The sequence below is a fragment of the Fistularia commersonii genome, chromosome 16, assembly GCF_037954325.1.
Source record: "Fistularia commersonii isolate RoL2024-O1a breed Wild chromosome 16, RoL_Fcom_v1.0, whole genome shotgun sequence".
Lineage (NCBI taxonomy): Eukaryota > Metazoa > Chordata > Actinopteri > Syngnathiformes > Fistulariidae > Fistularia > Fistularia commersonii.
The window spans coordinates 14,187,209-14,201,147 of record NC_141299.1 but is presented as its reverse complement, the minus strand read 5'-3'; the positions used below and the strand labels follow the sequence as shown (position 1 = coordinate 14,201,147).

At 40.5% G+C, this 13,939-nt stretch overlaps 1 protein-coding gene across 5 annotated transcripts in view; it reads left to right on the top strand.

Annotated features, from left to right (window-relative positions):
* The window catches only part of LOC147226029 (arf-GAP with coiled-coil, ANK repeat and PH domain-containing protein 2-like), a 38,411-nt gene extending 27,894 nt beyond the window's left edge, over nucleotides 1-10,517 (top strand). For 2 of the 5 annotated variants that reach the window (XM_086161616.1, XM_086161617.1), the window contains 12 exons: nucleotides 45-150; nucleotides 612-820; nucleotides 1,823-1,892; nucleotides 2,130-2,224; nucleotides 2,356-2,558; nucleotides 3,655-3,756; nucleotides 4,376-4,468; nucleotides 4,720-4,946; nucleotides 5,054-5,163; nucleotides 5,242-5,352; nucleotides 5,826-5,887; nucleotides 8,885-10,517. In XM_086161616.1, the coding sequence (XP_086017742.1) occupies nucleotides 45-150; nucleotides 612-820; nucleotides 1,823-1,892; nucleotides 2,130-2,224; nucleotides 2,356-2,558; nucleotides 3,655-3,756; nucleotides 4,376-4,468; nucleotides 4,720-4,946; nucleotides 5,054-5,163; nucleotides 5,242-5,352; nucleotides 5,826-5,887; nucleotides 8,885-8,988 (1,492 nt within the window). In that variant the 3' untranslated portion in view covers nucleotides 8,989-10,517. Of the gene's footprint in view, nucleotides 1-44; nucleotides 151-611; nucleotides 821-1,822; nucleotides 1,893-2,129; nucleotides 2,225-2,355; nucleotides 2,559-3,654; nucleotides 3,757-4,375; nucleotides 4,469-4,719; nucleotides 4,947-5,053; nucleotides 5,164-5,241; nucleotides 5,353-5,825; nucleotides 8,494-8,884 lie in introns of all 5 variants that reach the window. The other 3 variants (XR_015107270.1, XM_086161614.1, XM_086161615.1) reach the window with 3 other exon arrangements.
* Nucleotides 10,518-13,939: the final 3,422 nt, after the last annotated feature.

The following is a 13,939-nucleotide window of genomic DNA, read 5'->3' as shown; positions in this document are numbered from 1 at the left end:
CAAACATGCAACAACAGTAGCGTGATGTCTGCTTACCACTGCAGGAGCTGTATGATGCAAGCTGACTCGGAGAAGCTGAGGCAGGCCTGGATCAAGGCAGTACAGAGCAGCATCGCCACAGCCTTCCGTGACAAGGGAGATGATGCTGAGGTAAAAACAAACAAACAAAAAAAAAGGATTCTGTATGGATAATGGAAATCTTTAGATGATCAATTAGATGTATAAAATAGGTTGATGTGTACAATTGTTTTCTGTGTATAAAAGGCATCAATTGCAAGAAATACAACTTGTTTTGTAGACTAAGCCAAAGTTTTCCCAAGCCCAAGGGAAAAGGAAAAATACATTTATACATTTTCTCTCTCTCTTTCTTTCTCATACGCACACAAGCATACAAATAATTGCATCTAAACAATGGCTTAATCTATGCTGTATGTAACCTAGCATAGAAATATCCATGTATTTATTTTGGTTTATTTCTTCGCTTTTTACCGTGCTAACATTTTCATTTTTCCTTTGTTAACCCCACAGAAATGATATCATCATATCATTTTCAAGAAATCTTTCCCCATCTTTATTGTGAATCAGAACTTTGTTGCCTCTTATTTGTTTAGAAGCTCGACAGGAAATCCTCCACTTCAACGGGGAGTTTGGACTCCGGTGGAGAGCTGAAGGAGAGGTCACTGAAAGGGGAGAGTGCCCTGCAGAAGGTCCTGGCTATCCCCGGCAATGCCTGCTGCTGTGATTGTGGCCAGGCGGATCCACGCTGGGCCAGCATCAATCTGGGTATCACCCTTTGTATACAGTGCTCTGGCATTCACAGGTAAACACAAGTTATCAAGCTTAAACTACAATTGCTTGACACATAGACTACATAGGGTTTTCATATTATCAATATCATTGATAATTCACGCAGAAATGTATACACCTGATGATTGAATATTTCTTCAAAACGTACGCCAACATGCAGATTCTGTTGTGATGGAAAGTTTCCCAAACCAGCAGATTAAAAAAAACAAACTTGGCTTTATTCTCAAATGGTGGCTAAACCAGGGATTTGAACATAGATAAGTAGAAATGTAAGATGCGCAGTGGTCAGATACATTCGGGATAATATGATTATAAGGATTTTCATTTGTCACTTGCAGACTCAGAGTTGTACTCATGCAAAGAGAAAGTGCAGTGACTTGTTAAGAAAAGCATCATGCGATGCAAGCAGTCGTGGGATGTTTGGATATTGAAATTAATAATGGTCAAGGCTTTGGTGTTAATTATGTGTTTACAAAACAATAACAATCAAGTAGGTCTGTAGGGATTTGTGAAATGTAAACTCACTGTTCAGAACATCCGGACTGCAAGGGATGTTGGGACAAAATTTAATTACTTGGCAAGATAAAATATTTAGCTAACATGAAGCCAAGTTTAATCCTAATTAAAGTGTCAGGTCCCAGGATTCTCCTGTTTGAAAAACTTTTGTATGCATCATGTAACAAGCTTTTTTCCCATTACTGTAATCCTCTATAAATTCAATAAATCTTCAGTTGTGGTTGTACTGGCATTCCAATCTCAAGTGCGATACTTGAAGTTTTTATTGCGTCTTAATGAGATTTGTTATACTTAGACTTGATGCTTGAAGATACATTTGTAGTACAACAACAGAGCTCTTTTTCTCTGAGTAATGCATAGATATCTGAGAAATACACTCTGCCTTGTGGTCACACTTGTGAAGTCTTGCGCTTATGTATCATTGCTGTAATACTAGCAATGATAATCAGTTTTGATTATTTACATACCATTTTAATGCTTTCTTATTCTTCTTCTGCAGGAGTCTGGGAGTGCATTTCTCCAAGGTCCGGTCTCTGACTTTGGATAGTTGGGAACCAGAACTACTTAAGGTAAATTTTGAAATGGTGATTTGCAGTAAAAAAAATGAACCTGCCACCTCTAAGTCAAAGTTTTGTGCTATTAGAAAGTACATTAACAGCATTAAATTGATCCACACCATTCTCTGTTTGTCTCATATTCAACAAATACGGTAAGATGCAATCCGTATACGTAACGACAGCTGGAACAAGGGTTACATGTTTGATGCATCAGCCATATTAACTCATAATTTTGAACACTTTTCATAGTTAATGTGTGAACTGGGGAACCGAGTAATTAACCAGATCTACGAGGCAAGAAGAGAAGAGTTAGGAGCCAGGAAACCTCAGCCAGGAGACCCAAGGTGCATTGCTGTAATTCATTTATCTGTGAATGGAATTTTGCCAGTAAATGTAATTAAGATAAAATCCACAAAATAAAGATACTGATATTTTGTCAATGATTAACTGAATCCAGTGCTTTTTTTCTTCCTAGACATGAGGTCGAGGCCTACATTAAAGCAAAGTACGTGGATCACCGATTTGTGCGCCGGCCCTCTGATGAAGAGCTTCGGATCAAGGTGGTTTCTCTCAGCAAGCAGGAGAAGAGGCTCAGCAGCAGCTCGGAGCATCTGCCTCCAAGACCTCCTCCACCCACCCCCAAATTGCGACCTGGTTCAAACGCCTCCGGACAGTCTGGTCAGTTGAAATTTAAGCAAACCTTTTAAAACCTTTTTTTTTTTTTGTCTTTTCCTATCAGCAGGCCCCAGTTTATCACACATTGAAGCCATCAGCTGTTAGTTGTAGAAATGAATTATTTTACAGAACAGTACTCAAAGGGTTAGAATTGTTTGCCAAAGTTGGGATGTTTTCCTTTTGCAGAATACCAAAACACAATCACAGCGTATATTTTATAAGATGGGATTTGGTGAGAAACCTAATCGTTTTGGATTGAGAAGATAGAAACTGTTTTGTGTATGCAATCATAGACTGTGTACTACACGCTTATACTTGGACTGTCATTCATCCAACCATTTTGTACATAAAAGATGCAGTATTTATGTTTTGAGGTGTCTTTTGCACTGGTTTACCACAAAACCTCTTGAGGGCCCCCCAGCTCGTCGAAGGCTTGTGGCTGTGGTTACCTGTGACATCCGCATGTCATAACCACATCAGCGCAGCTCAACTGAAGTTTTAAAAAGTTTATAAAAAGTATCATTTTTGCATTTTAATATTACATGAGACAAACTGTCTGCACTGGATACAACAGTGGGGTGTCAATACCATCATAGTGTCCAGTATTTCAAACAGTAACACGCTCCAAAACAGGATCCATCTCAAGTAATTCAGATGTTTTGGGTTTGTTTGTTTTTTTTTTTTCAATTTTGGCAGCAGCGATTTTTATTTATCTTTATGGCCAATTTCCTCTGTTGCAACATTACTTGTCTGCTTGGTGTGTTTTTGGGCTTAAGTGAAGAAGCTTCCCCACACTGGCATACTGTGTGTTCTCCGTGAACAGCATATGTCCAAGCTCTCTTTGCCTCCCTCTGTTTTGTAGCCTGTCTCCTCCTATGTCAACTGGAAGTCTAACTCCGTGTGCTTTCACTCTGCTCAGTTCTCTCTCGTTCTCCCTCTCTTTGTCCTATTTGCCCTGTGTCTTTCTGTCCCTGGCTGTTCCCCGCTTCTGGACTAATCCCTGCTCTTACCGCTGACATTAAATCCCTCCAAACCCACCCTGCAACCCACCTGACACCCCGTGTGTCCAATTTCCACAATTCAATCATCCTTTGCGTAGCTGTTGCCAGTGGCTTGGAGGCCCGCCGGGACTCTCTCTTCTGTCCTGACGAGCTTGACTCACTCTTCTCCTACTTTGACACCTCCTCCAAGCTCAGGAGCAGTAAGTACTAATTGCCTAATGTTTTCGCTTGCTTCCCCATGCTTAGTTCATCTGTATCCCCCCTGCTTTAGAGGCTGTGAACAAGCAAACCTTTATCCTTTTGTCCGTCACCCCGAACCCAAAGTTTCCTAATGGACCTCCCCCTTCCCCCCGTGGTGAAAGATTTGGAGATTGTGTCATATTTTGCTTTTCCCAGCGGGGTGTTGTCTGGTCACACACATACACACACACAGTTTGCATTTTGTATCTGTTTCATCATGTTCTTCCAACTTGCCGACCTGAAGCATGAAATATTGGTGAGGACCTCTCATCTGGCTGTTCCTGTTGATTTGTATTTTCCACATGTCCAGTGCAAAAAAAAAAATTTGGGCCACATGCTGTTACCGGTTGCCAGACAGGAAAAAAGCAGTTCTTTTGAAGTGGGAATGGAAATTAAAAACAACAAAAACAAAACAAAAAGTTTTTTTTTTTTTTTTTTTTTTATCTTGCTCTGTTTTGGTCATCATTTAAAAATTGAAGTACCGGTAATCAGCAGGAAGGTACTCCCTGTACTCGATACCCTCCGTCACCGATGTCTGTGTCGTTCAGCAACCGAGGATCTTAATTCTTCTTTTTGCAGTCAAAAGTGCTGACAGTGGCATCCAGAACAGCGCGGATGGGAGTCGGGAGATGCTGGCCAACACCCCGTCCAGTAATAGCTTGGCAGATGCAGGTATGTCTCAAAAAAGTCAAAACACACTGTTTACATAGCCTAGTAGAGTATTTTGAGACTTCATTAGACATTTATTAGAATGAATTTCTATAACATTGCACAATATTAGCGATAATACGAAAATGTCTCATGCAAGAAAAAATAGATTTTCCATTTTAATTGAACAATATTGATCATCGTATTAGACAGCTGGTTTAGGCATTATATTTAGTAGCCTTTAATTTTTTTTCTAATATGCTGTCTTGTTCTAGATCCCACTGAAATTTCCCCCATGCCTGCCACCTTACCTCCTCCGTCACCCTGCAAGAAGATGGTCTTTTATGAGCCCAAGGAGTACAGTCCAGGTCTTCAGCTCTACTGGGCCTCCTGCACACGCAGCCTGCCGGACATGGCAGAAGCTCTGGCCCACGGGGCCGAGGTCAACTGGGTCAACACAGAGGAAGATAAGAGGACCCCACTCATCATGGCGGTGCAGGGTGTAAGCACTGTGGACATGTTTTGGTTAAATAGAATTGTAATAGTTGCTGTACAAACACTTGAACGTATGAAAGTGACATTGTTTGTTGCATGAACGTTGAATTCCAGGGTTCACTGGTCACCTGTGAGTTTCTACTACAAAATGCCGCCAATGTGAACCAGCAGGATGCTCAGGGTCGAGGACCATTACACCACGCAACCATGCTGGGACACACCGGGTCTGTCAACAACGTCTCTCTCTACTGTCAACACCAAATACTCACTTACAGCTTATTGAGCCTGCATCTCTGTTTTAGGCAAGTGTGTTTGTTCTTGAAAAGAGGAGCAAATCAAAACGCGGCAGACATCGACGAGAAAACTCCTTTGGCTATAGCAGTGGAAGCCGCCAACGCCGACATCGTCACATTGTAAGTTCCACGTTCACAACATCACTGTCTGTCTGTCTTTGCCTCAGAATTAGAGAAAAGGCTGCAGCCCATTCAAACTTCACATCAGTTCTTCAGTAAGAGTCAATCGGCAGAGGAATCAGTAGCCTGAGATTTTAATACTCGAAGGAATAATGCCTTTCCCGTGAGTTTTTTTTATTACTCAATAAACCCCCAATGGAAAGAAAGAAAAATCTATCGAAATCCCAAGCTAGTGGAAATGCCTGCATTAACCAGAGTTACAGCTTTTTGCCACAAGGTGTCAACACACCATCAGATAACACCAACCCGAGCCGCGGGCCTGTTGCAGTACTAAGAATGGCCTGTTGTTGAGATACTAGTAAAGTGAAGTTGCAGATTCTGAAAAAGACCGATAAAACAAACCCAAACAAAAGTCTGTTCATGGGTAAGAAATGCTAATCTACTTATGTGGTCTCTCTCCATCTCCTCCCTAGGTTGCGGCTGGCTAAGATGAACGAAGAGATGCGAGAGGCAGAAGGTCCGTACTGCCAGTCAGGTCAATATAGCACCAATAGCCCCACTGAGATGCAGTATAGAAAGTGCATGCAGGAGTTTATTAGCCTGCAGCTAGACGAGAACGAATAGTGTCAAAGCACGATGTCAACAGAAGAAAAGCGGTTGTAGAGTTGGCCGTGCAGATGAGCTAGAAATTGGTATAATCACGCAAACTTTTTAGGAAAACTTTGAGTGGTGTAAACAAAAACAAAAACAAAACAAAAAGCAGTTGTTTTGTCTGGATCAAACTGAAACCACCTGTCGAAGCCCTTCTCCTGAGCGTTATTCTGAATCTCGACCTGATCGTATCAATAAGACAGGGTTAAAGCGATTGACTCTGGATGTAACCGAAGAGTTTTGTTCCAAACTGGAACTTCTTCCGTTTCAATCAAGTGACTGTTAACTCTTGTTCCGCACAAAAAAGATGAACAGTAACACTTTCTGCCACAGATGTTACAGAGTCCCTTTAAACTCAGATCCGACCACCTTTCCCGACCTGATCCGTCTCTGCAGCGTTCAGGGACTTATTAGCCGATTAGGGAACTTTGGCTCTTCCTGTTCGAGGAGCAGTAGAAGTCCTGTGCTGCAGCCAGCCACAGAAAATTCTGCAAACATTTCCTCTGATAACTGCCACCGAGGGTTTTTTTCAGTATTGCAATAATGAAGACTTTTGAATGATAAAGAAGTTTTTTTATTTATTTATTTATTTTCTCCAATCTGTATTAATTTATACACATTCCTATTCATGTTCATGCAGCCACTATCGTTTTATGGCAAATTTGTCCCTCATTCGAAGTCTTAACTATTTTCAAGGCCTGTTTGTTTGTTTTTTATTTATTTCTTTATTTATGGTTTGTGCGTGTGTGTGCGTGCGTGTGTGTGTGTATGATGGGGAGCATCTTACCATTGTGAAGTTGAAATACCCGGTCAGAAAAAAATCTATTTTAAAAAAAGTTGTTTTTTTTTGTTTGTTTTTTTTTAAAACTAGAAATTCTGTATGTTTAAGGACTGTTGTAAATAATGTTAAATGCATTTATTTTTTTGGGGGGGGGAGGGGGCAGGAGCTGCTTTACTTTTAATGATACACTATCAACTTCCTGTCATGATTGTTGTCGGAATTATTATGCATTTAATGATATTCCCTGCAGTTGTAGGGAAAATCCGGAATTGTAAGAGGAGAGGGTTTGGAACTGCATTGATTGTTTTCTAATAATATCGAGTATTTACTCAAAAGTAGAGATGTGACATAATGTGCAATAGTCTAGGGGAATAGTCACATGGAAACACGCATAGCTTTTATGTATATTTATCTAGTGGGAAACAAAGGACGAGGCTAGGAAAAAAGGTCTATTGAGACGAGTGTTCATAATCAAACATAAACCCAGCTCATCCTGTCATGTCTCCACGCGGCCCCAAATATTTTGGCGGCACAGAAGCACTTTCAATGAAAAGTTACTTCCAGCTGAGTTGTGAAAGCCCGCCGGCACCCGTAGAAGAAGAGCGTTTGGTTTATCGCGTTCAGTAATGAAGACTACACGCGAGAATGATACCGTACGCATGTCGGCGATTGCCGAGGGTCTGCTCTCAGCCAGATGCTGCTTTTTAAGGAGTTATAGCTTCTCACATTTTGAATATAAAGAATGTTTTGGACCTAAAACAAGAATGGAAAGAAGCTGTCCTCTGTTAGTTTGCTCAGTGTCTGCTGTGTGTGTTGGAGGGGGCAGATACTACGGCTTACGGCGGCCGCTAAAGGTCAACAGAAACACTAGCGATGCCGGAGCGAGGGAGGAGCGCGTCCAGGCTTTAGGAAAATATAAATTCCTGCGCTTCCAGTCACTGGTGGAGCTTATACTCGATAAAGAGGACGTGACTCTGCCGGCGTCGGCTCGCTTCCTCTTCGATATCCGAGGGCCTCTTCATCAGCGCAGCCAATCAGCTGATGAGTGTCGGGACTGATGATGGCATATTCAGGGGAAACCAACAACAGTGGAAATCAGCCTCATCAAGCCTCCCTTGCTTCTTTTTATTTGAATTTTCAGTCCCCGAGTCGAGTCTTTCTCTTTGAGGAAGGTGCAGCGCGATGGTTCTCATATGGATGTCTTTAATTGTTCAATTGATTTTTTTTTTTTTTTGTTTTAAACATTAGTATTCATCTATAAATCCTCTATTAGTTTCTCTCCAAGGTTGAGAACTGTCCATTACGTGACAGATAAAGCTCCATCTCTGTAAAGTCACTCTCAGTTCTGTATTTTTCTTTTCTGTTCTCGCTCTCCTCCCCAGAGTTTGTGCCTTTCTTCTGTTCTTGTTTTTTTTTTTTTTTTTTTTTCTCTCTGTCTCTCTGGGGCGCTGAAGCCAACGCAACTGTATTTTTGTACATAAAACCCTGCACTTTAAACACAATACAGTTGTTAACAAAAAAAAAAAATTCCTAATCTCTGTGCGCTTGTCTCTTCTTTCCGAGTCCGTCTCCAGTCGCTAATGAAAAGCTCTCCGGCTGAGTAAACATTTGCCTTCTGCTTCTTCTGTTCCTTCCCATCTTTCTTTCTTTTTTTTTTTTTTTCTACGTTGTTCTGTTTAATATTCCAAGCCACGCCGGTGCTCTGACAGGTATGGCTGCATTCTCTTTCTCCTTACTTGTTCTGATGACACTGCATGAGCCCTTTTACTTTGCTAAACACTTGTTTTCCCTGATTATTACACACAGTTGACAGATCGACATAGTTTGACTTGATTTTGACCAATACTCATTCAGATATGATAAACTGAATAGTTATTTATTGTAAAGTGAGGCAGGAAGAAGGAAAATAAGCACAACAGGTGAGAGAGAAAAACCTCCATGTCATTCTTATTCATACGACTCAATGATCTCTAGTTTTCATTTTGTTAGCGTGAATTGAGCTTTTTTTTTTTTTTTTTTTTTTTACTAGTTTGGGAACGAAGATGAGCGAGAAGACCGTTCTAAACTAGTAACCCCGGTTTTCCTTGTTACCCCTCGCAGGAGATGAAACCTACCAGGACATTTTTCAAGACTTCACCCACATGGCCTCCAACGACCCGGACAAGCTGAACCGCTACCAGCCGTACGACCACCAGCGACCCTGACGGACGCACTCGACATATCTGCATTTGATCCAACACCGTTTCTTTTTTGTTTTTTCTCTTTTTACTGGAAGATGTGGGTGCATGGCAGAAACCAGCTGTTCCGCTTATTGAAGGGGAATGCTGTCGGAGAACCTCATATACGTCTGTATGTTGTTTTTTTTTTTTTTTTTTTTAAATCTCAGTGAGCCCTGTTACAGCGGACGGCTCAGCGTTCAAAGATTTACCGTCTTATGAAAGTCCTTGAACCGAATGTAGAGCTGGCATCACTTCTGTTCCTTTTTTAATTCTGTAAATCATAATTCCCGACACAAAGTTTGAAGATTTTTTTTTTTCCCCACCTGTGGCATCAACTTTCCTGTAAAAGCTTACTTTTTTTGTTTTTTTTTTGGTGTCTTCTTAGCACTTAATCATAAATGTAATTGGACTTTTGACTGAGCAGCACAAACAGGACTTGAAACCCACACGTTTTTCTTATTTGCACGAATATCCTGGTTTCAAAACAATGTCCTTCATTGTGAACGCGTCTTCAATGAGTCTTTTTTTTTTTTTTTTTTATTATTTCTGAAATGTGAAAGATTCGTGAGTTGCCGCAGGAAAATCAAGGTTGTCTGTTTTTTTTTGTTTTTTTTTCTAAGATGTGAAAGAGCTTCAGTCTTCTTGATTTATAAATGTGGTCTATTATTATTGTAGTCTTGAGATTAAAAAAAACAAAAAAAAAAAAAAAAAAAAACTAAATAAGATGAAGACTTGTCCGGACCTTGTCAAGGTTGTTCAGGTGTCCTGCCCAGAAATGACATTTGTTTTTTTCTTTATTATTCATTATAGATTTTTAAGGAGTGTGTAATACCCATCAAACATCAGCCTCTTCAAAACTCAGTAAATTAATTTGCAGCTTTTGGAGATTTAGGTTTTCTTTAGAAAAAAAAGTCGAACTCCAGAATTGAGAGATTTGTGAAAATTTGATTGTAGGAATGATATTAAACGCCAGTTTCTCTCCGACAAGCATCCAGTTACCTGCAGTATTTTAGGAAATTGTGAGGTCACGGAGGTCATTGCACTGTAAACATGCTTTTTAATACCAGAGTGTGAAGATCCGTCTCATCAGTCCAGTGCAGAGGTGGCAAAGAAATCTCTTTTCCTTTAATTCTAGATCCAAGGTTAGATCTAGAAACATCAGTTTTTTTGTGTTCTCTTTTTCTTTTACTGTGCTCACTCTTTTGCTGTGACATAACCCACGTTACCGGTCTTTAAAATCGCTGTTTCGTGGCTCAGAGGAAACCGGCCCGTAGCAACGTGGGATACAATTCTTGTACATTTTTTTTTTTGTACAGAATCTTTTAAAAAATTCTTCTGAAACAATCATGAAGTTAGAGGTACTTGAAACTATAAATATGCTTTTGTACATGCTGTTAAATGTATCCTTTAGTAATTTAGCACATTTTATATCGACTTTATGTATTCAAAGATCCATTTAATGTGTATCATATCTGTATTGTGTCGAGTCCAATACATATGAACTGAGGATTCACCTGCCTTTTGTTTTTCTTGTCCTAATTATTTTATTTACTTTGCACCACTGAAGTTTTAGCCTTTTTCATCTTGTTTTAATGCTCCTTCAAACCAATATTTTTCATTAGCAATGACACATTTGTTACAAAAACTTAATTCATCCTACAAATGGTTGACTCAGAAGTCTCCTGTGTGACTATTGCCAGAGCCAAAAAGAAAAAGGAAACATTTTGAAACCGGTACGATTTTACAATGTATTTCGTCATGTTTTTTCAATGAATATTTCCTTTTCAGACCTTAAGAAGCGAGTAAACTATTTATCCTCAGCCATGAATGATCTATCTGAACAACCGTCTCCTTCCCTGTCGGGTCTATTATGTTTGCCTTCTTTAAAAGCCAGATAATTGACTCGATTGAGCCGCCTAGTTTATATTGCAGTGAAAAGAGTCTAAAAATACACAGGAATGTTTACATAAAGCTCAAGGTTTCCACTGATTTCTGCTCATTTCAGCTACATTTACTCTCAAGGCTCTGTCCCGAGGTTTAAAATGTGCTATTTTTATATATATTTTTTTTTCCCTCAATGTGATTTTAAGTCATTGCGTTCCTAAACCGTGAAGCTAAACCTTTTCCTTCATTTTTCCAGTCACAATGAAAATATTCCATATCGTTGCCTCCTCAACCTTTCCAGCTCTCGTACCCTTCAGGGTGTGTGTGTGTGTGTGTGTGTGTGTGATCCGTCCAGCAGAGGGAGGCCTGCCGTCCCTCCGAGGGGGCAGCTGAGCGAGGGTCTCCTGAGGAGCTAATATCTACTTTTTTTATTTTTTAAGCTGAAAAAGTTTAAAAAAAAAGTCCTTTATGGTCACATTCTCTTATGCATACAAACCACTGCATTTCACCCATTATGGATGAGCCACGAGCAGAAGGCAACTACTGAGCAGCGACCTCTTGACAACACTTTATAGAGAAACAAATCTTTACACATTTAGAGAAAAACATGAGTTAAACACAATGTGGCCTTGAGAAAAATGTTTTCCTGCTTTCTCCAAATCCTACAATTTGTAGCTTTCCTCGACTCCACCTTTACAAAGTGTTTATTCCCTAGGCTTCGTGAGAGGGGCACCCGTGTCATGTGATTTCTGAGAGTGTGTACACAAAATCAGTCAGTCCGTGTGTGTGTGTGTGTGTTTGTCGTGAGCCAAAGCTCCTGAATATTGTGAGATAGTAGATTAGCTCATCAACAATCAGTGTGAGGATAGATGAAGGACCAGAGCTGAGAGAAACTCTGAAAACATTAAATGATGATAATAATTATAACTAATAATAAAGCAATTACAATGATAGAAATAATGATATGAATAAAGCCTTAAAGTTTGATTTTTTTTCCGTGTGGAGAAAAATCTTTTCAGTTCATCCGAATTAATTTTCTTTTCTTACAGAAAATGTTAAAAAAGAACCATATACAGGCCCATCACAAGCGGTAGAGAAGAAAATTCTACATTTTAAGTTGATTCTATCAAAACAAAGTCTCTCCTCCAGGATGGGACCAGGTAGGTGTGTCATCATCTTTTTCATCTTCATTTGTGTTCAAACGTCCTGGTTTCCTCTTCCAATTTTTTCCCTTCAGATGAGCCTTTCAGAGACACTTCCCCTTTCCTGGCTGGAATCTCCCAGGGGAGCTGAACCGCGACCGTGACTCCATTATTATTCGCCGGTGGGTCTTTTTCCAGGAAGCGTGTGGTTGGCCCGCCTGTGGAGAACTGAAGGGTCACCTCTGGAGATGTTCCCCTCCATAAAAACACCACGTGCACTAACCCTTCGCACGCCAGGACCCGGGTATGTCACGCCTTCATGTTAACATTAAATCAGCAAGTCCAGTTGTGATTGATGTCTCACTATTCATACATTACTTTATATAGATATCCATATATATACTGCTCAAAAAAATAAAGGGAACACTTGAACAACACAATGTAACTCCAAGTCAATCACACTTCTGTGAAATCATAGTGTCCACTCAGGAAGCAACACAGATTCATTTTGACTTGTTTTAAGGACATTACATCAAAGTTGGATCAGCCTGGAGTGTGTTTTTACACTTTAATTTTGAGTGTGATTCCTAATCCAGACCTCCAGGGGTTAATACATTTAATTTCCATTGATCATTTTTGTGTGATTTTGTTGTCAGCACATTCAACTGTGTAAAGAGCAAAGTATTTCATAAGAATATTTCATTCATTTAGATCTAGGATGTGTTTTTTAAGTGTTCCCTTTATTTTTTTGAGCAGTGTATATATATATGTGTGTTTGTGTGTGTGTATATATACATACACATATATATGTTTTGCAATACATTATGTTACCATCTGGTTACAAGCGCTGCAGGTTCCCTCTAGAAAACACATTGTAATCTACTGGTTACATTGTGAGATTAGATTAGATTTGATTAATTTTCTATTCATTCTTCATTTAAATTCCTGCTGTTGAAATTGAAGGACAGATCCGTAGAATGAATAGAAATGATCTTGTTACAAAATACATCTGTCCCGTCGCTTCCGCCGACGTCATGTGACCCTCGGCGTCTCGCGGCCGGCGTGTTGACAGCTTCGTTTCCAGTAAGAGAAAGTGAGACGGTTTTGTTGTAAAGAGAGAGAGGGTATTGTCGGGAGGTGAAGCTGAGCAGGAGATGCAGGACTGTTTAGACTGAGCGTGTTTCTGCGACAGGGGAAGCCTCGCGGGTGGAGAAGGTCAGGAGGTCGTCATGGATAAACGCACACACACACACACACACACTTTGAGTCGTCATAAAAAAAAAAAAAAGTTTGCATGAACGACGTGTGCAAACTTTTCGATCCGAAGAGAAGAATCAGAGGAATGCGCCTTCGGCTCAGATCCCCCGACCTTCCTTTCACAATCGGTCGATCGATAATTCATTTATAATCGATGGATATGTAAGAAATTATTACTTTCTCTCTGAATCTCAAGAGAAAGATTAAAATGATTGTCATCTCCGTAGAGGAGATGATGTAACGGCGTGACCTCCCGGGGTTTCGGGGAATGAAGGCGCCGCAGCTCAGCAAACAATCCGTCGCCGCCATTCGAGCCTCATGGCGAAGTCGCCGTGCCAACCTAAAACACGGCCGCAGTTTTTTTTACCCAAATATGAACATTTGGGTCTGAAGCCCTCACGAGGAGGTGGAAGGACGCGGCGGGATGCCGGGATGGAGGGTTTTTGAGGTCTGAGGGTTGGGGTCGGGGGTTCCAGCGTCTCAGAAAGAAAGAGAGAGAAAGAAGTCTCACTAAATCTCAGAATCCAGATCACAGAAAAAGCGGCTGATCTGAATCCAAACCCTCGACCGGCTCTTTTCTCCGCCTGCGTTCACACTCGACACAGAAGGTCGGCTTTAAATGTTCTTTGTGTGGATGAACGGGTGGAGGCCGT